Here is a 25548-nt window from a genome sequence, read left to right as displayed (position 1 = left end):
GGGTGTCTTACCCCCACAGTATTTGTTTCCAGAGAGTAAGTCATCTGTGTAACAAGTTTGGTTGAAATCACTCGAGGCGTTCCAGAGTTATGCTGGAACAAACACACACACACACGAACACAAACACACACAGCCATTTTTATATACATTGATTGATAATCGCTGTTCAACAAGATCACGGGAAATTTGGTTCCGCTCTGCCCCAGCTACAATAGTCACAAAAAGAAACCTCCCGAGACTTTTGGAGAACCAGGGGTTCCCATTTTCCATTGTCCCTCCTCTTCCCTTTTTTCCTTCCATGCTCTCCCCTTTGCAGGCTTGTACTCGTGAATACACGAGGCTTTTTAGTTAGTTACTGATCTGATGTAAGCTCCCCGGGGGAATGCTTTTTTGACTGATAAGGACAAGATAAAATACTTCAAATGAAGTACTTTGCCTGACAAAACTTGAAAGGGATGCCAGGGACGCCTGCATAAGCTGCAAGTTTGGGCAATGAGATTTTAGCAGATGACCAAGTAGGCCAGAGACGTATGCTGGCTTAACTTCAGATCAAATCTCTTTATTACGGAGTTTGGACCGGCTTAACTTCAATTATGATTTGGTTCAGTTTCAACCCTGTTTCGCTGAAGCTGAACTGAACTGATGCACAGGTTAAATCCTCGACTGATGGCCCTTCATTTAGGGACCGTCCAAAGTGACAATGGCGCCGGAAAAAAAGGGGGTGTTTTTCACACTTAACGACCGTTGTAGCATCCCCATGTTCATTTTTTGCGACCGGCATTCGCAAAAAAGCTTGGCCACTGCTATTTATGACTGTTGCGGTGTCCCGAGGTCACGCAATCCCCTCTCGCGGCCTTCTCGCGACTGGGGCGGGGGAGAGCCAGATTCACTTAACAACCAGGTTACTAACTTAACAACTGCAGGGGCTGACTTAACGACTGTGGCGAAGAAAGGTTGTAAAATGGGACACAGCTCCCTCAGCAACGGTTTTGCTTAGCGATGGAAATGTTGGGCTCAATTGTGGCCGTAAGTCGAGGACTCCCTGTATGTAAAGTTCACGCTTCCTTGTTCAGGTGTTTCTACACCGTCCCGCAAGGAACCCCCGTCCTCATTTGCTGGAAGCTGCCTGGATCCCACAATTCCAGCCAGTTGGGATTTCAAAGATGGGTTTTTGGAGAACCTGCCCTGTTGATTCTTGACATGGGCCAAGAGAGATTTTGGTCAAGAGACTCTCTTAAATAACAGAACAGAATAACAGAGTTGGAAGGGACCTTGGAGGTCTTCTAGTCCAACCCAGGAAACCCTCTACTATTTCAGACAAATGGTTGTCCAATCTCTTCTTAAAAACCTCCGTTGATGGAGCACCATCAACTTCTGGAGGCAAGTTGTTCCACTGATTAATTGTTCTCACTGTCAGGAGAAGTGTTAGCTCTAGGTTGTTTCTCTCCTTGTTTGGTTTCCATCCATTGCTTCTTGTCTTGCCTTCAGGGGCCTTGGAGAATAGCTTGACTCCCTCTTCTTTGGGGCAGCCCCTCAAATATTGGAAAACTGCTATCATGTCACCCCTAGTCCTTCTTTTCATTGAACTAGAAGGCAACACAAGGCAAAGTCAGGCGAGCTGATCTCCTCTCTTGGCCCAACAGCTGAACGGGTTAAGACAGATCCACCCAAGCCTATTGTAGCAAAAAATAAAAGGAATGTCCTCAGGAGTCTGGAATGTACGACATGCAGACGGTTCATTTGGTGGCCACCCATTGAGAGTGAACAATAAAGAAAAGAAGGAAAATGAAGGAAGAGGGTAAAGGGAGGGATTTGGGGGGGGGGGAATTCAAACCTTGGCTCCAAATCAAGACGTTGTCCTGGGAAGGGAAGGGGAGCAGCCCAGTAGGACACTTCCTGTTTCTCCAAAATGATGCTGTTCTGACCGAGGCTTCCCGAGAGCATGAAGCAAACACCTTGTCCCAATAAAAATCCCTTTTATTAATTGACAGTGAATTCTGCTCATTCACATCCAGCAAAGTCTTTCAAGGGAGGATTTACAGTCACAGACCTTATCTGGCTTGGAGAGCTGCCAGGCCGATAGCTGCAAAACTTGGCAAGGAGCCTCGGAGAATCACGAACCAATTAAGTGAATTAATTGTCTTCTGCAAACTCCACTCCTCTTTGGCTCCTCTTTTATTTCCTCTGGGAGGGGCCATTCACCATCCACCTGTGGCTTTACTCCCAAGTCGACCCCTGTTCTTTAGCTCTTCCCTTCGTCTGGCCACTCTGCCCATGCGCACACTGGGAACAGGCTTCAGCTGTTCGTCTGCCTCACTGATGTCTGACTCCGAAGGCAGCTGATAACTCGCATACGGCTCTGGCCCCCTCTCTGCCTCCGACACGGAGCTCTCATCAGAGCCTTCCCCAGACTCCAGGACTGGCCCAGGTTCCTCCCCAACCTCCTCACTGTCCGAATCTGCCGCAAGCTGTGCTGGCGGGCAACAAGAGGTGCCATCGTTTTTTTCAACCCTGTCTTTGTGATGCCAGCTTGCAAACTATTTTAAGGAAAGCCACTGACGACAAGCGAGGAATAAGCAACAAAATTGTCCTGTCTATCTGGCAATGGGGAGATGCTCTGAATAAGTGTGTGTGTGTGTGTGTGTTGAGAAAGATTTCAGAAGCCAACTGGAGTAGCTTTTTATCCTGAGCAAGAACCAGAAGCTGGGCTGCGGGAAGAATGACATAGAGCCCGGGAGCATTCAGCGTGTAACTGTGAACTAATCTCATTCCCAGCGAAGCACATAACTCGTTCCGTGTGCCCGGCACGCTTTCCATAGGTAGGTTGTGCAATGGCACACCCATGCGCCCGCAAAGACACATTCAGACAGTGTGAATACTGCCTGAACATCCTTCTGGCTGGCTGGACTCATTCCCAAATGAATCTCAGCCTGAAGTCAATCAAAATAAAGCAGCTCTCTGAACCATGGCTTAATGAAACAGGAATCAAACCCTGATGGGGTTTTTTTTGCTTCATTGTGGCTTAAGGAAAGATTGGCTAGGAACACCTAATGTGCAATGCTGAAAGCGAAGTGTCAACCCCACCAGAGACGGGAAATTGGGCTGAAAAGGCTGTTTTCAGGTTTACTTTTCATCGGCAAGCTCCTTCTTGTTGCAAATTTCTCCCAGGGCCCTTGGTTCCCAATGTTCTTCCATTATTAAATGCAAAAGATAAATTCATGCCTTTTTAATCATTCTAAGTTTAGCTAGAGGAACCTACCAGGTATGTTGGCAGATAAAAGTCAATGTACAAGAGGCTAGAAACCTAACTGACAATTAAAGAACAATCACCCGGAAGCCTGGTTAGGACATTTACCAATTTTCTCCAAATTACTTTTTTTTTTTTAATTGGGTTGATCATTCGCTATCCGCAAAGCCTGCCTCTGATGATGAATCCGGTTAAAAGAATTGTATTGCCGCTGCCCTTTTTTTTTTTAATCCTGATGCTATTTAGAATATTCTTTATCCTTTAAATAGTATTTACTTTTAATTGTTATTTTATGAGAGCTTACAGGGAGGTTTGCTGCCTTAATTTCTCTAGGTGAAAAGGCAGGGAGGGGGAAAAGATTCATATATACAAAAAAAAAATGCAAATAATTTACCCAGAAACTTAGCATCGCTCCCGCCAAGTCCATCAACTGGGAGTTCCGCCTGCTAAACCATTCCCTTTTCCCAACTGTTCACCTATCATGGTTGAAGATTTTTAAAAGTAACACTGGGTAGGGTGTGGCTGATGGACTTTGTGTTCTTTGTTGGGGCCACTCACAAAGACCGAAGTAAAAATCTGTTCCAAAAGGAAGAAAAAGAAGGGGGGGGGGGAGGGAAAGGAGAGCAACTTTCCACAAATGGCACAAGTTTAAACAAACTTTTCTCCTATGGTCTCTCCTAACCTCAGAATTCATCATTAAATGACATTTAACCCATTGCAAATACTGCCCATCCATTTCTCCTTAACAGGAAGTGATTCCTAGGAACCCATGATGTAATTATTAACCCAAAGAGACAGAAGCTGAAGTTGGATGTGACAAACACACACACACACAAACACACACACACACACCCCCTCCCCCCTCCCCTACCCCAGTCCACGTTGACAAATTCTTTTGACAAGTCCTGTGGTTACAGGGAAGCTGGTTTCGTACTGAGTCATCTCTGTTCAAACAGTTTACTGGAAATGGAGGGGAGGGGGAATTTTCAAAGAAACCATGTGATGGCCAGACTAACCACAATCAGCAAAATGTTCAGGAGAAAGGAAAGAGAGAGAAAGAGAGAGAGCGAGGGTGGGAGGGAGGAGAGAAAGAACATAGGGAGGAAGAAGGGAAAGAAAAAGATGGGAGAGAGAGAAGAAGGAAAAAGAAAGAAAGAAAGGAGGAAGGTGGGAAGGAAGGAAAGAGGAAGAAGAGAAAGAAAGAGAGCAATAACAAAGAGAGAAAGAACTAGTGGGGAAGAAGAAGAGAAAGAACGATGGAGAAAGAGAAGAGAGGAAGAAGGAAAGAGAAAGAAAGAGGAGAGAAAGAGAGGAAGAAGTAAAAAAAGCATAAAAGAAAGGGAGAGAAAGAAATAGGGAAGGAGGAGGTAAGAAGAGAAAGAGAGAGAAGGAAAGAGGAAAAAAAGAAAGAGGAGAAGAGAGGAAGAAGTGAAAAAAAATAAGAGAGAGAGAGAGAAAAAGAAATAGGGAGGGAGGAAGTGAGAAGAGAAAGAAAGAAAGAAGAGGAGAGAGGAAGAAGTGAAAAAGCATGAAAGAGAAAGAAACAGGGAGGGAGGGAGAAGAGAAAGAGAGAGAAGGAAAGAGAAAGAAAGATAGAAAGAAAAAGAAAGAAGAAGAGAGAGACAGAAAGAATGGAGAGTGAGGAAGAAGAGAAAGTTGGGGAGACAGAGAAGAAAGAAAAAGAGAGGAAAGAAGGAAGGAAGAAGGGAGGGTGGGAAGGAGGTAGACTAACTAAGTAAGCAAGTCAGTCCAGGCTCCCTGGATAAACCACCGCTCTGCAAAATCTTCAGTCCCTTTGAAGTTGAGGATGTGCCTTAACCCCTTTCAACAACTGTGTTTCTTCAAGGGAGACAACTGGGAGAAAGTCGTCAAAGGTCCTTGACTGGCTCACATGGAGCAGTGGCCAGAGAGCACAGCCACCCGGGAGCTGACCCCACAATAATCGGGCCAATCTTGTCTCTGGAGCTGCCTCTGGCTCCCTTCAAGCAATCCCTGGCTTGGGCACATGTAAACTTTCTTCACTGGGGGATTAATGCACGTGACTGGCCGGCCAGCAGATCTGTGAGATTTAACTGATCGGGAGAGCTTTCTGGCTCACAGGTCTCAGGCGGCTTCCAGTAAGGTGTGATTCTCTCCAGAGACAGCAGGAAATCAAGAACACAATCCCCCCCCCCCAAAAAAGAACACACAAAGATTGGTGCATAACTGGACCCAACACAGCCCGGCTCAGGCTTCTGTTCTCCATTGTGCACCCCATTACATCAGGGCCATTATTCTTATGATTAAGCATTAATTTACATTCACGGGCTGGTCATTTGAACAGTCGCGCCACAAGACACTTCCATTGTTTTAGCCAGTTGAAGGCAATTCAACCGTTGAAATGTACGAAGAACGCTTGCAGGATTTGGGTTTGGCCAATCTAGAGAAAAGAAGGAGTGGGCAGTGGTGGGCTGCAGGCGGTATGCCCCAGTACAGGAGTACCAGAACCAGCCCGGAGCATCAGATACTGTTCTGGCACGGTGCTCGAGAGGGCCCACCGCCCAGCAGAGCTTCTTACTGGTCTTTTACGTCTTCTGCGCTTCCGCGCATGCTCACGGCGTGTACAGATCCTGTGTGACGCAATGCTGAGCAGCTGGGGGGAACATGGGGGGGGGGTGCAGCGCTTCCTTCGGCACCCTATTTTTGGCCCCGTGTTTGGTCCCAGGAGGCTTCAGTGAGGCTTACTAGGCACAAAACGAGCTCCCACAACTTGCGAAGGCGGCCTGTTTCCCTGTTCTTTATACAATACAATAGCAGAGTTGGAAGGGACCTTGGAGGTCTTCTAGTCCAAGGCAGCAAACCCTATACCAGCGATGGCGAACATTTTTTGGCTCGTGTGCCATAAACGGGGGGGGAGCGCAGGGGGGGTCATGCGTGGATGTACCGCAGCCGTTATGCAATGTGCAACACCACGCGCATGCGCGCATGATAGGCTCCCCCCCCCTTTTGCATGCTTTTTTCGCCCTCCCCAGGTTCCAGAGGCTTTATAGGAGCCTGGGGAGGGCAAAAACAGCCTCTCCCCTCCGAAGGCTTCAGGAGCTTCTCTCAAGTCTCCGGAGCACAAAAAAATGGACCTATGGGCAAACCGGAAGTTCGGGAACAGACTTCCGGTTTGCTCATAGGGCTGGTTTAAGCCCTCCGGAGCCTTCAGGGGCCTTATCAACCAAGTACCTTCTTAAAATATAAGAGGGGGGCAAGGATAGTTGATGCGCAAAATATACATTGCAACGCTTATTGCAAAGCCTCTCAACTATCAAACGACAACCCGACCTTCACGTGGTGCCCCCCGTTCCCACCAATCGGGCTCTGTCGACCCTTGGGACTGGCGTCCCCTTGGGTATATCCAGCTGAAACAGCTTCCATGGATCGCCGTATCCATTCCTTTTAGGGCTAAACAATATCGGTTGCCTCAATGTGCAAACATTGCTACAAACAGGGAAGCAGGCCCTTCTCGCTAAAAGTATTTATAATAGCGACTGGCTGCACCACCTGACAACCCTAGCCCAGGACCGAAAACAGTGGCGTCAAATTTCCATGGAAGTCACCTATACCCACGATGGGTGAAGAGGCGTCAAGTACAAGTACAAGTACAAAATATAAGATGTTCCAAGCAATGCAGTTTTTTTGCAGTTCCACTGGTGTTATTGCAGGAAGCTGCAATTTGTTGATGTATCTTGTAAAATTCTTGGACATGGTGCCAAGCGTCCCGATGACAATGGGTATCACTGTTGTTGTTGTTGTTGTTATTATTATCAATAATAATGTATCAGGTGCACCAGGAACCACTGCCATCTCACTGTTTCTGGCATGCTTTTGTGCCGCGCATTCCTTACCTGTGCACCTTGTGCGTGTTCTAGCATCTCCTCAAATTCCTGATACTCCTCGTCGTCCGGCTCGGCTCCGGACAGTCGGGCTGCTCTGGCCATGAAATATGGAGGCAGCTCCCCAATGGCTGTTCCAGCACCCTGGAGGAGAAAATGCAGAAGGAGACAGGAGGGGGTCAAAAGAAAATCCTCATTTTCTTCTCCTCATACAGGTAGTCCTCGATCCATGGCCACAATTGAGCCCTAAATGTCTGTTGTTAAGGGAGACACAGGTTAAGTGAGTTTTGCCCCATTTTAGGACCTTACCCTAGCTGTTAAGTGAAGCACAGCAGTTTACAAGTTAGTAACCTGGTTGTTAAAGTGAAACTGGCTTCCCCACAGACTTTGCTTGTCAAAAGGTCGCAAAAGGGGATCCCATGACCTTGGGACACTGCAATGGTCATAAGTATGAACCAGTTGTCAATCATATGAATTTGGATCACGTGATCAGGGAGGGGGGGCTACAAAGGTCGTAACTGTGAAACATAGCCCTAAGTCACTTTTTTCGTTGCCGTTGTAACTTTGAACAGTCACTAAATGAACTGCTGTAAGTCGAAGACTACCTGTAATCTCTCCCCCCGCCCCAAGCTGTGAGTACATGGGGATGCTGCCGACGGTTGTTTTGTAAGTCGCTTTTTTTCAGTGCCGTTCTGATTTCAAACGGTCACTAAAATGAATAGTTGTAAATTGAGGAATACTTGTACAGCAGTAAGCAGGATGCAGTACAGTTTGGCTATGATGTTCAGAGCTGCTCAACAACTTCACCGCCGTGGGGAAGATTAATTAGAATAAGAACAGAATGGAATTTTTTTATTGGCCAAGTGTGGTTGGGCTCACAAGGAATTTGTCTTTGTCTAAAGGAAAATAAAACACCTTCATCAGGAATCATAAGATACAACACTTGGTGGTAGTCATAGGTTACTAATAAGTAATCAAGTTATACTAGGAAACAAATAAAACAATATGAATGGTAAAGATACAAGCAACATGGTTATAGTCATAAGTGGGAAGAGAGGTACGAGGGAAGAAGAGAAGAAGAATAGTAATACAGTCTTAGTGGATAGTTTGACAGTGTTGTGGGATTAGTTGTTTAGCAGAGGGATGGCATTCATGAAAAAACTGTCCTTGTGTCTAGTTGTTCTGGTGTGCAATGCCCTATAACGTCATTTTGAGGATACGAGTTGAAACAATTTATGTCCAGGATGTGAGGGGTCTGTAGCAGTAGTGGGTTTCAAAATTTTTTAGAACCTCTTCTGTAGATGTGGCCTGCTTTGTGGGAGTGGCTTGCTGGCCATGTGATCAGGTGGGAGTGGCTTGCCGGCCATGTGACCGGGTGGGAGTGGCTTGCCAGCCATGTGACTGGGTGGGTGTGGCCAACTTGTAAAATGTGGTGAAACTCACTTAACAACGCTCTTGCTTAGCAACCAAAATGTTGGCTCAGAAACTCTGGCATTTGAAGCACGCAAGTCTTAATGCTGTCAAGTTACAAGACCCTTGCACCCCTAACCCTTTAGAACCCCACCCCCCAGGGATGTTCAAACTTGACAGCTTTAAGACTTGTGGACTTCAACTCCCAAAATTCCTCCTCTCGCTCTTCATCTTGATGATGTGTGGACGGGCGGGGGAAGGGAGCTGGAACCGGTTCTAAACGGCACTGTAGATTTGTGGAACCTCTTCTATAGACGAGGTTAAAACTGGCAGGAACCCACCCCTGGTCTGTAGATATTTTCACAGCCCTCTTTCTGATTCGTGCAGTGTACAGGTCCTCAATGGAAGGCAGGTTGGTAGCCATTGTTTTTTCTGCAGTTCTGATTATCTGTTGAAGTCCGTGTCTGTCTTGTTGGGTTGCAGAACCAAACCAGACAGTTAGAGAGGTGCAGATGACAGAATCAATGATTCCTCTATAGGACAGAATCAGCAGTTCCAATTAATCTAATTAAACTAGATTAATTACCAGGAAAGAAGCAAAATTCGCTTACAGGAGAGACGTTTTAGTACCGGCACCGTTGATTTCTGCTACTGAAATCAGTAAGCTTTGGATTGTGCAAAACAGAAACCAGTTTATTTTTAGCATCCCGAAGAGGGTATAATTAGATTGAAACCGAGGTCGTTCAAACCATTCAATAAAGCTAGTCGTGTTTATCATCTTTGCGCCTTTATTTTTCCCCCTACTGAGCTCCATGTGCGAGTGACTGACCGTACATGACCTCATCGGAAGTTTACTACAACCCCATGAACGTCAATTAAGCAAATACAGCATCGAAGCGAATTCCAACCTCGGGAGTTCAGCCGCAGACACGGAATTCTGACATCGGGTGCTGCCCGGAATTTTGTAGACGCAAAAGCCATCATCTATGTAATTGTCTCTGCCCTCTAAATCAATGTTTCTCAGTCTTAGCAAATGAAAGATGTGTGGACTTCAACTCCCAGAATTCCCCAGCCAGCTTTGTGGATATATAAACAATGACCCAACCCCACTCTCTTCCAACACTGATGACGTTACCTAGCTGGGTAAGGAGAACGTCTGCAAGAAAAGAATCACGCTCAAAGAGCACCAAGGACACCACAGTTCTTTTCTTCTTCTTCCTCTTCTCTGCAAACCCCCCTCCCTTCTGTCACTGATGATGTTACTTAGTTGGGTAATGAAATGTCCCGCGGCTTGGCGCCTGTTCCTCCCCCCCCCGCGGTATACCACTAGGTTGGTGAGTGGTGCTCTGCCTGGCTGGAGGGAGGGATTGCTGGGCAACTGCTCTCTCAAGAGCGGGTTCCCGAAGACTCTGGCGCGGGGTTGGGAGGACGCGGGCACAGTCTCAGGGGCAAACGGCTGTGTTGCGCTGTCGCAGCAGCGCAACATAGCAGCCATGAGGTGACCACATTCGCTGCCTCCTGCACTCCCAAAACAATAAGCCCCTCCCCAATAATAAGGCCAAGGCCATTGTCAGGTTTGCGAAACATGCCCTAATTGCCAGCCATATTTGGAGGGGGGGGGGGTGTCAAAAGAAAATAAGACCCTGTCTTATTTTTGGGAAAGATAGTTTTTGAATCCCACCACTGATTTGGATTTCGGACAAGGTCAGCACCAAACCTTCTCTGAATCAGATTGCTGAGATCAGGAACAACAGGAAATTATCCCCAGCCAGGCTGCAAATTTTCTTCTGCGAGGTGGGAGAAACAATTATTTTTATTATTATTATTTTTTCACCCTGGGACCAAAACCAGCCCACGTCACCCTTGGCGGTCAAACCACAACTCGGGGGGGGGGGGGAAGGAGGGACATAGCACTGGCCATCTGGCTAATCAAAGGTTAACGGAAGAGGAAGTTTGGCATGGATTCAAGCAGCTCCTTTAAAATTGCAGGAAAGGTGTAACAAACAACCGGGCAGCTGTCCGGAGGAGGGACGCACCTCGGCCACCGCCGGCAGGTGTCTTCCCTCCAGCTGACCCATTCTGTTTATAAGTGCCCCCTTTCAAGCTGCTCTTTAGCTGTTGAGTTTCCCTTTGTTTTCTTGGCAGCTGCTGGAGAACCATTGTGGCTCCTTTGTGTTTGCTTGCAAAATCATCTGGGCTAGAATAGAATGGAATAACAGAGTTGGAAGGGACCTTGGAAGTCTTCTAGTCCAACCCTCTGCTCAGGCAGAACACTTTATAGGTTTTAAAACTATACCCTTTTAGACAAATGATTAGCCGATATCTACTTAAAAGCTTCCAGTCTTGGAAAATTCACAACTTCTGGAGGCAAGTTGTTCCACTGATTAATTGTTCTCACTGTCAGGAAATTTCTCCTTAGTTCTAAGTTGCTTCTCCCCTTGATTAGTTTCCACCCATTGCTTGTGGTTCTGCCATCAGGTGCTTTGGAAAATAGCTTGACTCCCTCTTCTTTGTGGCAGCCCCTGAGATATTAGAAGACTGCTATCATGTCTTCCTTAGTCCTTCTTTTCATTAAACTAGACATACCCAGTTCCTGCAACCGTTCTTCCTATGTTTTATCCTCCAGTCCCCTTAATCATCTTTGTTGCTCTTCTCTGCACTCTTTCTAGAGTCTCCACATTTTTTTTTACATCGTGGCGACCAAAACTGGATGCAAATATTCCAAGTGTGGCCTTACCAAGGCTTTATAAAGCGGTATTAACCCTTCACGTGATCTTGATTCTATCTCTCTGTTTAGGCAGCCTAGAACTGGGTTGGCTTGTTTGGCATCTGCAGCATACGGCTGGCTCATGTGATGTGGGAGACCAACCCACCCACCCCCCCAAAAAACCAGGAAGAAGGAAAGGTAAGAGGGATGGAGGGAAAATCCAAGGCCTTATAAAGTGGTATTAACACTTCACATGAGCTTGATTCTATCCCTCTGTTGATGCAGCCTAAAACTATTTTGATTTACACACATTTGCCTCTCCCTGCGCTGTTCAAAAACACTTCCACCGCATACATCCTGGTGGTGTATCTTCTTGTTATGACTGACCCGCATGGGGGAGGGGGCGATACGGAGAAAGCCCTCGGCTCTGAAAAGTGGAAGTTCCCATTTGAATGAGAAAACCAACTCAACAAGGAGGAGGCGCAGAGCTGAAACCACTGATTCAAAAATTTGAAAATGGGGTTGGGGTGGGGGGAAGATTTCTGAGCCACGAGGACCATCTCTTTAGGCTGTCCAAGAGGTGCTTTTCAAAAGGCAATTGGACTTTCTTGGAGTCCCCCCTCCCTTGAAAACATTTTGCTTCTCATCCAAGACCAGGGGAGAGACATGATAGCAGTGTTCCAATATTTGAGGGGCTGCCATAGAGATGAGGAGGTCAAGCTATTTTTCCAAAGCACCTGAAGTCCAGACAAGGAGTAATAGATGGAAACTGACCAAGGAGAGATTCAACCTCCTTGAAAGAGTGCAGAAAAGAGCAACAAAGAGAATTATGTGACTGGAGGCTTAAACATATGCGTGAAGTGTTAATACCATTTTATAATGCCTTAGTAAGGTGACACTTGGAATACTGCATTCAGTTTTGGTCACCATGATGTAGAAAAGATGTGGAGACTCTAGAAAGAGTGCAGAGAAGAGCAACAAGGATGATTAGGGGACTGGAGGCTAAAACATATGAAGAACGGTTGCAGGAACTGGGTATGTCTAATTTAATAGAAAGAAGGACTAGGGGAGACATGATAGCAGTCTTCCAATATCTCAGGGGTTGCCACAAAAAAGAGGGAGTCAAACGATTTGCCAAGGCACCTGAGGATAGAACAAGAAGCAATGGGTGGAAACTACTCAAGGAGAGAAGCAACTTAGAACTGAGGAGAAATTTCCTGACAGTGAGAACAATTAATCAGTGGAACAGAAGTTGCCTCCAGAAGTTGTGAATGCCCCAACACTGGAAGTCTTTAAGAAGATGTTGGATAGCCATTTGTCTGAAACGGTATAGGGTTTCCTGCCTAGGCAGGGGGTTGGACTAGAAGACCTCCAAGGTCCCTTCCAACTCTGCTATTGTATTGTATTAAGGACTAGGGGAGACATGATAGCAGTCTTCCAATATCTTAGATAGATTCTATCTGAGTCTTTGAGAAGACGTTTAAGATTCAGAATAATGGAGTTGGAAGGGACCTTGGAGGTCTTCTAGTCCAACCCTCTGCTCAGGCAAGAAACCCTCCACCATTTCAGACAAATGGTTGTCCAATTTCTTCTTTAAAACTTCCAGTGTTTGGAGCATTCAATACTGGGGCTGGGCATGTCTAGTTTAATGAAAAGAAGGACTAGGGGAGACATGATAGCAGTCTTCCAATATCTTAGATAGATAGCTAGATAGATAGCTAGATAGATAGCTAGATAGATAGGTAGGTAGGTAGGTAGGTAGGTAGGTAGGTAGGTAGGTAGGTAGGTAGGTAGGTAGATAGATAGATAGATAGATAGATAGATAGATAGATAGATAGATAGATAGATAGATGATAGATAGATAGATAGATAGATAGATAGATAGATAGATAGATGATAGATAGACAGACAGATTCTGAATCACTGAGTCCTTGAGAAGACTTTCAAGATTCAGAATAATGGAGTTGGAAGGGACTTTGGAGGTCTTCTAGTCCAACTCCCTGCCTAGGCAGGAAATCCTACACCATTTCAGACATAATGTCTGGAGGCAGTGAACAGACCTGACCATGAGAATGCCATATTTTGGGAATCCCTGTGGGGCCTGCTCTACCTGAAAGAGCTGAGAAGAGGGAGGAGATCATTCTAAGCAGATGTCCACGTAAGAGAAGTGGAGGGAAATAATACACCCCGAATTGACGAGAAGTAAAGCGCCACCTGCTCGAAAGGCCCATCGCCCATCCAGGCATATCTTCATGAATTGGCCACACAGCCCACAAGCCAGGAGTAGATGCACCGCAGAATAGTCCCCTTAGGAGGAAGTGGCATCGGGTGACTTCAAAGCAAGCCAGCCAGGCTGCATGGTGCAAGGGAGGGGGAAGCTTAAACATGGCTGGGGGGCAAGCGGGGGGGGGGGAAGGTAGGTATCAGCGTGTCAGACCATTTGCTAGTCTTCACGTGGGTTTGAGAGAAAAAAGTTCAGATCAGAAACAGGTTGAATGAAAGTTGAAACCGAGGCGAACCTGCCCACATCAGAAGCAGGTGCAAATCTACAGTTACACACTTATGTGCTGTGACAAGTCGGTTCCCCCACCGCCACCACTCACATACGCACACACAAAACATTGTGGTCTGGCTCTAAGAGAGTATTTTACAAACAGCGCAAACAGAAATACCGTATTTTTCGGAGTATAAGATGCACCGGAGTATAAGACGCACCAAGGTTTTGAAGAGGCAAATTTTTTAAAAATGTAGGTAGGTAGATAGAGGGATAAAGAGGGAGAGAGAGAGAGAAATACAGTAGGTAGGTAGGTAGGTAGGTAGGTAGGGAGGGAGAGAGAGAGAGAGAGAGAGAGAGAGAGAGATAGAGAGAGAAGGTAGCTAGGTAGATAAAGGGATAGAAAGAGAAAGAGAAATAGAGAAATGCAGTAGGGAGGGAGAGAGAGAGAAAGTGTAGGTAGGTAGGTAGATAGAGGGATAGAAAGACGGAGAAATAGAGAGAGAGGGAGAGAAATACAGTAGATAAGTAGGGAGAGAGAGAGCAGGTAGGTAGGTAGGTAGAAGGATCGAGAGAGAGAGAGAAATAGAGAGGGAGAGAAATACAGTAGATAGGTAGGGAGAGAGTGAGAGTAGGTAGGTATGTAGGTAGAAGGGAGGGGGACAAAAATGAGCAAAAACCGGCCTGTTTTTTGCAAAAAAGAACCCATTTTTCTTCAAAAAATTGCATGGGTAGCCTCATGGAGGCTTATAAAGTGCTGCTGGGGGCTGGGGGGGGGGGCAAAAAAGGCTCATTTGTGACTTATTTCTGCCCTCCCCAGCCCCCAGAAGCTCTCTGAAAACCTCCATAAGGGTATGCACGGCCATTATGGTGAAGAGGGCGGGCCTTTGGGAGGCAAAAAATGCTGTATTCGATGTATAAGACGCACCCAGATTTTCAGCCTCTTTTTTGAGGAAAAAAGGTGCATCTTATACTCTGAAAAATATGGCAAATGTAATTTTACAAAACGTAGAAGAGCACAGAAAAAGAGCCAATAACTTTGAGGCCTCACGGCCATTGCAGGAAATAATCACATCTTTAATAAAAGCAAAACAATGTTGGGATTTCCATAGGAATGTTTTTGTTTCTTTGTTTGTATCCTTCATTATTTCTTTACAAACAACCCAACGCAGTGAACCTAGCCAAAACAACTTCCGCTTCCTGTAACAACTTCCCCACCACAACAATCCTGTGAGGGGAGTTGGGCTGAGAGAGGAGGACTGGTGCAAAGACAACCAATTGACTTTCATAGCTAAGGCAGAATTAGAACTCGTGATCTCCCAGTGATTGGGTTAAAGTCGCCCAGCTGGCTTTCCTGGCTAACGCAGAACTAGAACTCACAGTTTCCTGGTAATTGGCACAAAGTCACCGAGCTGGTTTTCATGCCTAAGGCAGAACTAGAATTCACTGTCTCCTAGCGATCGGCTCAAAGTCACCCAAGCCAGATTCCATGCCAAAAGTGGGACTAGAACTCACTGTGTCCCAGTGATTGGTTTAAAATCACCCAGTTGGCTTTCATGGCTAAGGAGGGACTAGAATTCACTGTCTCCCAGTGATTGGCCTAAAGTCACCCAGTCACCCACCTGGCTTTCATGCCTAAGGTGGGACTAGAATTTACTGCCTCCCAGTGATTGGAGCAAAGTCACCCAGCTGGCTTTCACGGCTAAGGCAGGACTAGAATTCACTGCCTCCCAGTGACTGGCCTAAAATCATCCAGCTGGCTTTCATGGCTAAGGTGGGACTAGAATTTACTGCCTCCCAGTGATTGGAGCAAAGTCACCCAGCTGGCTTTCATGGCTAACGCCATGACTAGAACTCATGGTCTCTTGCATTCTAGCTTGGTGCTTTAACCACTAGGAATCAGCCAAGATTATATTCCCACAAATGATGTAAACCCTACCCTTCCTGAATTCCACTGAAGTCACGATGACTGAACCCCAAATAATGGGAGTGAACTTCAGCTGCTTACCCCATTTCCCTGAAAATAAGAGCTCCCCGGTTAATAAGCCCAATTGGGCTTTTGAGCGCATGCACTAAAATAATAAGCCCTCCCTCCGAAACTAAGCCCTTCCCTGAAAATATTGCAACAAAGGAGCAGCCAGGAAGTGACCACGCTCGCTGCACCTCAAAAATAATAAGAGCTCTCCAAAAATAAGGCCAAGCGCTTATTTGGGAGGGGGGGTTGTCAATGAAACGAAGACCCTGTCTTATTTTTGGGGAAACACGGTAGCAACAGGGCTGCATTTACGGCCATTTGCAAATCCTGCCCCCATCAAGTCACATAACAATGTTTTACGATGGTTTTACTGAAAATTGGCACATCCTTCCATTTTCAACCAAACTGCCCCTATGGCAAACCACTGGTTCCCATAAAACGTGCTGTAAAACAGGTCACAAAATAATCCATTTTATGACTGTCACGACTTACGACTATGATGAGCCTGCTCAATTATGGTTGTAAGTTGAGGACTAGCCAGGTAAAAAATCTGATTGATTCTCTGCAGTGTGCAAAAGGAACACAGCCTTGCAGCGAGAGGGGCGGCACTCAAATTGAATAAATAGAGGTGGTCCTCGACTTAATCCGTTTAGTGACCGTTCACAGTTACAATGGCACTGAAAAAGTGACTTGTGACAGCTTTTCACACTTACGACCATTGCAGTATCCCCATAGTCATGTGATCAGACGCTTGGCAACTGACTCATATTTGTGACGGTTGCAATTTCCCCGGGGTTGTGTGGTCCCCTTTTGCGACCTTCTGACAAGTCGAGGGAGAAGCCCGATTCATTTAACAACGGTGCTGCTAACCGAACAACCCCAGTGACGCACTTAACAGTTGCGGCAAGGAAGCTCGTCAAATAAATGGGGCAAAACTCATTTAAACAAGCGTCTCACTTAGCAACAGAAATGTTGCTCTCAATCGAGGTCGTAAGTTGAGGACTCCCTGTACACGAAATCCCACTTTAAAGTTCGCTTCACAAATATCTCGCTTAGCAACGTACATTTTTGGGCGCAACGGAAGTCTTTTGCAAATTGAAATAAGAAAGGAAACCCCTGTCCCTTCTCTTTGATTTAATCCAGCTTCCTGGGGATTCTGGAAAAACATGCTTTCCCAGCACATTTGGGAATGCTAACTTGCTGGCGGGGGGCGGGGGGGGGGGAATGATTATTATTATTTGATTAAGCAAAAAATGTCACGCCGTGGCTGGCTCAACAGGATTGATGGGGGGAATTCTGCCCGACGAAGAGGAAGCTGCCCCTTCTTAGCAACGTTTATTTTTGAGGGAAGACAAAAGAAATGAATACAAATGGGTGGACAGCTGACAGCTTGCTGGAAAGAAAGAAGCTGGAAAAGCCAGCCAGAAAACCGACTTACTTCTTCCTGGCCAAGCAATTAATTTGCAGCAGCTTCTTGGGTTTTGGTGATGTCATTTATTAAGGGAAAACAAATGTGTTTTCCACTGTAAAAAAAGAAAAGAAAAGAAAAGAGGGAAGTCTTTGTTTTGGCTTAGCGTTGCTAGCAGAAGGGAAAAATAAAAACGCTTTGCACTAGAAATGAACTTTCCCTGAATTCGTCCGGTCACATGCCGTGAGCTTGCAAAAACAGAATGCGTGCAGAGCACATGATGCCATGTGAAACAGATGCCCAGCTAGAGCATTTATCAAAGAGTTGAAGGCTGCAGCTGTCTAAATTTGGACGCCCTCTTATAACCTGCCTCTTCATCGTCACCTGGGCTCAGGTGTTCATAAGGTCAATGATGGCGAACCTGTGGCATGCAGAGTCCAGCTGTTGCCCCAGCCTAGCTCCACCCTGCATGCGTGTGCGCCTCCTGCCGACCAGATGGTCTTCGGGTCTCTGATGCGCATGCGCGGGGGGCAGGGCGGATGCATGGGCAATATGCGCACATGTGGAGGGTTGCATGTGCGGGGTGGGGGCTCACATTGAATTTTGGGGGATGTGCATGTGCGCCCCCCCATTTTGGGGCTGGAAGGCCTTCTGCACCAACCTTGGAGCCAAAATGGGGCGCAAGGGTTGGGGGGCATGCATGGGGCATGTGTGTGCATCAGTGGGGGGATTCACTATCAGTTCGGTGGGCGTGGCTTGGTGGGCATGGCAGGGGAAGGATACTGCAAAATCTCCATTCCCTCCCCACTCCAGGGAAAGGATACTGCAAAATCTCCATTCCCTTCCCACTTCAGGGAAAGGATACTGCAAAATCTCCATTCCCTTCCCACTCCAGGGAAAGGATACTGCAAAATCTCCATTCCCTTCCCACTCCAGGGAAAGGATACTGCAAAATCTCCATAAAGGATACTGCAAAATCTCCATTCCCTTCCCACTCCAGGGAAAGGTTACTGCAAAATCTCCATTCCCTTCCCACTCCAGGGAAAGGATACTGCAAAATCTCCATTCCCTTCCCACTCCAGGGAAAGGATACTGCAAAATCTCCATAAAGGATACTGCAAAATCTCCATTCCCTCCCCACTCCAGGGAAAGGATATTGCAAAATCTCCATTCCCTTCCCACTCCAGGGAAAGGATACTGCAAAATCTCCATTCCCTTCCCACTCCAGGGAAAGGATACTGCAAAATCTCCATAAAGGATACTGCAAAATCTCCATTCCCTTCCCACTCCAGGGAAAGGTTACTGCAAAATCTCCATTCCCTTCCCACTCCAGGGAAAGGATACTGCAAAATCTCCATTCCCTTCCCACTCCAGGGAAAGGATACTGCAAAATCTCCATAAAGGATACTGCAAAATCTCCATTCCCTCCCCACTCCAGGGAAAGGATACTGCAAAAGGGAAAGGATACTGCAAAATCTCCATTCCCTCCCCATTGCAGGGGAAAGATACTGTAAAATCTCCATTCCGTCCCCACTCCAGGGGAAGCATACTGCAAAATCTCCATTCCCCCTACGCCCACCCTCCCACCCATCCATCTATCTCTTTACCCATCCACCGACAGGGGGCTGTTTATTTGTGGGGTCCTTGGTGCTCTCTGAGCTTAGTTGTTTTCTTGCAGATATTTCATTACCAAACTAGGTAATACCATCAGTGCAATAGCACTCAGGCACTGATGTTGTTACCTAGTTTGGTAATGAAATGTCTGCAAGAGAACCACCCAGCTCAAAGAGCATCAAGGACCAATCCTGAACTATAAATGTTCTACAGGTAGTAGACTTGACTTACAACCACAATGGAGTCCCAAATCTCTGTTGCTTAGCGAGACGTTTGTAAAGTGATTTTTGCTCCATTTTACGACCTCTCTTGCCACAGTTGTTAAGTGAATCACTGGGGTTGTTCAATTAGTAACACGGCTGTTAAGTGAATCTGGCTTTGCTGGTGAGAAGGCCACAGAAGGTATTTGCATAACCCCAGGGCATCGCACCCGTCATAAATATGATATCAAATTTTTAAAGCCTCCCAAGCAGAGTCAGTTTCTTTAAAAAAATTCTTCTCAAGGAAAAAACAAAGGATGACATCAACTTTCTTTCTGAAGAAAAAGGAGCTTCAGAATCCTTCTGTTTGCATCTTGTTAGTTGTCTGTTGTCAATTTTTAAAAATTAATTCTGGGGAAGTTGTTTTGAAAATGTGCTTGCCCTCATCCCTTTTCCAGACATTAAACAGAGCCCCAGCTGCAGCTTCTGAGTCACCGTGACTAATCCAACTCACTCTTTCAGCAGAGTGTCTGTGTGTTTGTTGTGCAGTACAACAAAAATTGCTCTGAGCATACGCAGAAGGCAAAGATAAGATGGCGCCGCCGAGGGAAACAGTTCGGGAGCATGGGAGGTCTGGGTCACGACCCAGGCTGCCAAGGTACTATCGGTTGAGCCAAACCGGTAGGAACCCACTTCTGATGTGTGTGTGTATGTGAGCATGCGCATATATATATACACACATACATGTATGTATGCATATATAAACATATACACACATGTATGTATGCATGTGTATATGTATATCTATATGTATAAAGGTAAAGGTTCCCCTCCCACATATGTGCCAGTTGTTCCCGGCTGTAGGGGGGGCATTCTCCCAAACCCTCTGTGTGCCCCGTTTTTGCAAGAAACGGGATACGTGAGGCGGGGTTTCAGGAACCCCAAAAATGGCTGTATTCGGTGTATAAGAGGCATCGAGATTTCCATCCTCAAGTGCGTCTTATACTCCATAAAGTACGGTAATTGATGAATAAGCCTGTTCTTACTGCTGGACGGTAGCGAGAACCACAACAGTGTGCCTGTTGGATGGATGTGAGTACACATGCGTTTGCGTTGCCGGCTTCTCCAGTTCGAACTCTAATGAGGACAAAGGGGGGGGGGGAACATCCAGAGGGGTCATTTGTCAGAGACTTTCACTAACGGGAAAGAAGCAAGGGGGGGGGGAATAAGGCTCGGTAAACAAAGCCAAGCAGAAAACATGTTTTGACATCAGATAACGAGAGAGATTACCTCCCCCCGCCCCCCGGGGAAGCACAAGTCATACGACACTTCTCCGGTAGCAGCCGAAAACATTGGTAGCTCTTTTTATTATTATTTTTCTTGGAAGACGTCTCATGTGCTCGGCTGGCCCCACAGAGGAGGAGGAGGCTCCCGAGAAATGGGAGAAAAATATTCCCAAACTGCTGTTCCTATTTTGGCGGCTGCCTTCCTTCCTTCTTTCGGCGGCCGTGAAGCAGGAGTGAATGGCAGTGTCTGTTGTGGTGGCTCTTGGTTAAGAGGCCACAAATCAACACATCTTCAAACCGTGCGCGATGGGACCGCGACATCGGCGTGGCCCCAGTGCAAGGAACACGGGAGGTCCTCAATTTACGGCGCCAGATGCGTCCAAAATCGCTGCGGCTAAGCTTTGACTCAAATGTGCACCTTTCTTTCTAAGTGGTAAAAAACAATTCAGTACAGGTAGGCGCAATGAGAATATATCTGCTGCAACATCCCGCATTGGCGACAGGAAGGGCATCAAGCCAGTAAACATTCAGCTCAATTCAGTTGCTGCGACTCCCCCTCACGAGGGATTACGGGGTCATTAACTGTCGACTAGTCCTATGACTTAAGACCACAATTGAGCCCAAAATTTCTGTGGCTAAACAAGAAAGTTTGTGAGGCGGATTTCGCTCCATTTTATGACTTTTCTTGCCACAGTTTTGTTAAGTGAATCACTGCAGTTGTTAAGTTAGGAACACAGTTGTTAAGTGAATCTGGCTTTCCTGTTGTTGCAAAAGGGGATCGCATGACTCTGGGACACTGCAATCGGTCATAAATGTGAGTTAGTCGCCAAGTGTCTGAATTTTGATCATGTGACCATGGGAATGCTGTAATGGTTGTAAATGTGAAAGATGGTCAATCTTTTTCGAGTGGCGTTGTAACTTCACATAAAGAATATAACAGAATAACAGATTTGGAAAGGACCTTGGAGGTCTTCTAGTCCAACCCCCTGCCTAGGCAGGAAACCCTATATCGTTTCAGACAAATGACTATCCAACATCTTAAAGACTTCCAGTGTTGGGGCATTCACAACTTCTGGGGGCAAGTAGTTTCACTGATTAATTGTTCTCACTGTCAGGAAATTTTTCCTCAGTTCTAAGTTGCTTCTCTCCTTGATTAGTTTCCACCCATTGCTTCTTGTTCTACCCTCAGGTGCCATGGAGAATAGTTTGACTCCCTCTTCTTTGTGGCAACTCCTGAGATATTGGAAGACTGCTATCATGTCTCCTCTGGTCCTTCTTTTCATTAAACTAGACCTACCCAGTTCCTGCAACCGTTCTTCATATGGTCACTAAATGAACTGTTGTAAGTCGAGGATTACCTGTACATCCAAATATATGATAAATTTACACACTGAGTTTCAGTGCCCGCATAATGACCCATTTAGAGTTAAATTTGTGGGCATGATCTTGCTGACCCCCTTCCAACGTCTGGGATCTCACTCGGTCTCCACAAATCCAGAGACTAATGTGGCAGTGGCTGAAACTCAGTGGCCATTTAATGCAAAGACCTCTAAGACCAATTTATCTGTGGACTAGGAGAGCTGGTTGAACCTCAGTATGATGGAATGTTGTCTGGGATGCCAAGAGGGAGGAGCCACATTCCAAAGGAGCCAGAGACAGTGCAGTTCAGGTGTCCCAAAGGTGCTTTTTCAAGAGGCAACAGGACTTCCTTGGTTTTTCCTTAAAGACATTCCTCTTCTCAACCAAGAAGCTTCTCCAGTTCTTTGGCTTCTTGGATCTTTGCTTCTCATCCGCTTCTTCAGTTCTTCAGCTTCTTGGACGATCGTTTCTCATCCAAGTAGCTTCTTCAGTTTTTCAGTTTCTTGGACGATCGTTTCTCATCCAAGTAGCTTCTTCAGCTTTTTGGATCATTGCTTTTCATCCACTTTTTCAGTTCTTCAGCTTCTTGGATGAACTCATCTCAGAAGCTTCTTCATTTCTTCGGCTTCTTGGATGATCGCTTCTCATCCAAGAAGATTCTTCAGCTTCTTGGATCATTGCTTCTCATCCACTTCTTCAGTTCTTCAGCTTCTTGTATGATCGCTTCTCATCCAAGAAGCTTCTTCAGTTCTTCGGCTTCTTGGATGATTTCATTCCAGAAGCTTCTTCAGTTCTTCGGCTTCTTGGATGATCGCTTCTCATCCAAGAAGATTCTTCCGCTTCTTGGATCATTGCTTCTCATCCACTTCTTCAGTTCTTCAGCTTCTTGTACGATCTCTTCTCATCCAAGAAGCTCAGTTCTTCAGCTTCTTGGATAATTTGATCGCAGTTCTTCAGCTTCTTGTACAATTGTTTCTCCTCCAAGAAGCTTCTTCAGCTTTTTGGATCATTGCTTCTCATCCACTTCTTCAGTTCTTCAGTTTCTTGGATGATTGCTTCTCATCCCAGAAGATTCTTCAGTTCTTCAGCTCCTTGGATCATTGTTTCTCCTCTGCTTCTTCAATTCTTCAGCTTCTTGGATGATCTCATCCCAGAAGCTTCTGGGGAAGGCTTGGACGAGGGCTCTGTGTCAGAGAGAGAGACGGATCTGTGGCCGTCTGACAGTTATCAGGTGCCTACGGAGCTAGACAGCAGTGAGGCAGAGGAACAGCTGGAGCCTGTTCCCAGTGTGCGCATGTGCACAGCTGCCAGAAGAAAAGAACAACTCAGAAATCAGGGTCGGATTGGGAGTAAAGCCACAGGTGGACGGTGAATGGCCCCTCCCAGAGGAAATTAAAGAGGAGCGAAAGGGTAGTGGGCTTTTGCAGGAAACAATCCATTCATTTGTTTGTTTGTTCCTTTGTTTCAGGAGTGTGAAGATCTGTTGGTGAATCTCAGAGACTCTGTGCCCAGTCTTGCCTCGCACTGCACTGTGTTTGGAAAATATTTACATGGCAGCTTTCCAAGCTAGATAAGGTCTGTGGCCATAAATTCACCTTTGGGAGACTGTTTTCCAGGCCTTTGCTGAATGTGAATGAGAGGAATTCACGTTCGTTTCATAAAAGGGGTTTTGTCGGGACCAGGAGTCTGCTTCGTGCTTTTTGGGGAAGCCGAGGTCAGAACACCCACCATTTTTATGAGCACGCTGACCCCAACCATTGATGCAATGTAAGCAAATTCTATAGCACAAGCATCTTCAAACTTGATAACTAATTTTGTGTGTGTGCGTGTGTGTGTGTGGTGTGTTCCTCAGCCTGGCTGAGGAATTCTGGGAGTTAAAGTCCACTAGTCATAACGTTCCCAAGGTGGGAGATCCCTCCTATAGCACAAGTACTTTATGCCACAATTTATGCCTCTCTTACCCACATGCAGGCTTCCAGCCTGACTTTGGACATGATGGTCCATAACGAAATGGATCCCTGCGCTCCCTCTTTGTCGGGGCACATAATCTGATCCGGGTAGGGCGGTTCGGGAAAATTCACTGAGTTACATTCGTACGCCGCGAGTGTCACCGACGCTATATGTGGGCCCTGCAGAGGGGAAAAAAGAAGGCAGAATTCAACAATCGGTGGCAATCCATTTCATTTGCCGTAAACAAACAATAAAGGAGAATATTTGTAGCTCAGGAGTCTTTTGTGCTCTCTGAGCTTGTTTTCTTGCAGACGTTTCATTGCCCAACTAGGTAACAGCATCAATAGCTATTAACAGCATCTATAGACTAGCTGTATATGGCGCATGGTGGCGCAGTGGTTAGCAATAGCACATATACCGCTTTAAGGTGCTATACATCCCTCTCTAAGTAGTTTACAGTCAGCCTGTTGCCCCCAACAATTGGGGTCCTCATTTTACCGACCTCGGAAGGATGGAAGGCTGAGTCAACCTTGAGCCTGGTGAGACTGGAACTGCCAAATTGCAGGCAGTCAGCAGTCTGCAGAAATAGCCTGCAGTACTGCACTCTGACCACTGCGCCACCACAGCTCATTAGAATGCAGTACGGCAGGCTAATTCTGCCGATTGCCAGCAGTTCAATTCTCACCAGATCAAGGTTGACTCAGCCTTCCATCCCTTTAGAAGTTGGTAAAACGAGGACCCAGATTGTTGGGGGCAAGAGGCTGATTCTATAAAACGGCTTAGAGAAGGCTGTAAAGCTCTATGAAGTGCTATTGCTATGCAAAAGAGACAATCAACTACCCAAAAAGGGAAGAAGCAATCCGCACCCAGACCAGCATAGATTTACTCCAAGTTTAAAATCAGACCAACAATCAAGCAAACAATACCCCAAATCAGGAAATTTCAGAAATGGATTGATTAACCCTTCAAATTAAGGAGAAGAAAAACGGAATCTTTTTTAACCTGGGATTTGTTTTACCAATGGCTAACTAACAGAAACAGAAGTTAGAATTTTAAATGTATGCAGACATAATTTTTTTTTTACGTTTAATAATAATAATAATAAAAGGAAACTGCCAAAGAAGCCAACAGCCCAGCCAATGGTCTCTTAAGATCATCCTCACCAAAACTGACAGCGCAAGGCATATAATATAGAATATAAACTGAGAGCAAACCACGTTCCCTTCGAGCACTGATGATGTTACCTCGTTGGGTCACGAAATGCCTGCAGGAAAACAAGCAAGCTCAGAGAGCACCAAGGACCCCCTAATAAACAAACACAAAGTTCCTCTTATAACCTCATGCCCTAACCTAGAGTGCCCTCAGCGTTGGGACTCCAATTCCCATAATACTCCAAAACAATTTGCTGGACTCTGGCCACAGTACAAAAGGCATTTTCGCCTCCTTTCATTAATTACAAGGCAGAATTGGGCTAAGGTCTCCGGAGAGAGATATTTTTTCTGGAGGTTTTTTTTCCCCCCTCTCCACCTCTGCCCACCCCGTGATTCAGAGTTCATACAGGCAGCACGGTGGGGTGGTGGAGGCGGTGGGGAAGTCCTGGCCAGTTGCCAAAGCTACCGTCCCTTCCTAAAGAACGGTTCTCGGGGAGATAGAGGGGCTGGGGAGAGAATATAATGCAATAAACGCCAACAAGAAAGCGTGACTGTGTGATTCATTCTTCTATTCCTGACCTCCCATGAGAAATTTTATTGCTCCGTGGCCAGTTTACCGCTGGGAAGATGACTCCCAAGTGTCTGTCCAACAGTCACTCATGAGGTCATCACAATGTGTTGTGCGCGGGGGGGGGGGGGGTAAGCCTGGGACAAATTATTTGTTCCCTCTCACTGAATATTCCAGATGTTGACTTACAGCAAGGGTCAAAGGTGTCAGGACTGGAAGCCATCTGTCAGCCCTCAGGCTGCCATCCAGAGGGAACTTGTCCATCACCATGCCCGCTCTCGGCCATGCTTACATGCCACTAAGGCTGCCACATTGATGT

At 46.2% G+C, this 25548-nt stretch overlaps 1 protein-coding gene across 1 annotated transcript in view; it reads right to left on the bottom strand.

The window, feature by feature from the left end:
- VMP1 (vacuole membrane protein 1) overlaps nucleotides 1-25548 on the bottom strand; it is a 142649-nt gene that overhangs the window by 52129 nt on the left and 64972 nt on the right. Inside the window, exons 6-7 of the mRNA XM_032215869.1 lie at nucleotides 23522-23689; nucleotides 7120-7251 (exon numbers count right to left, since the gene is read on the bottom strand). Coding sequence (XP_032071760.1) covers nucleotides 7120-7251; nucleotides 23522-23689 — 300 coding nt within the window. The remainder of the gene's footprint in view (nucleotides 1-7119; nucleotides 7252-23521; nucleotides 23690-25548) is intronic.

This window comes from Thamnophis elegans, chromosome 4 (assembly GCF_009769535.1).
Source record: "Thamnophis elegans isolate rThaEle1 chromosome 4, rThaEle1.pri, whole genome shotgun sequence".
In the NCBI taxonomy this organism is placed as follows: Eukaryota; Metazoa; Chordata; class Lepidosauria; order Squamata; family Colubridae; genus Thamnophis; species Thamnophis elegans.
This window is presented reverse-complemented; position numbering and strand designations above follow the sequence as displayed.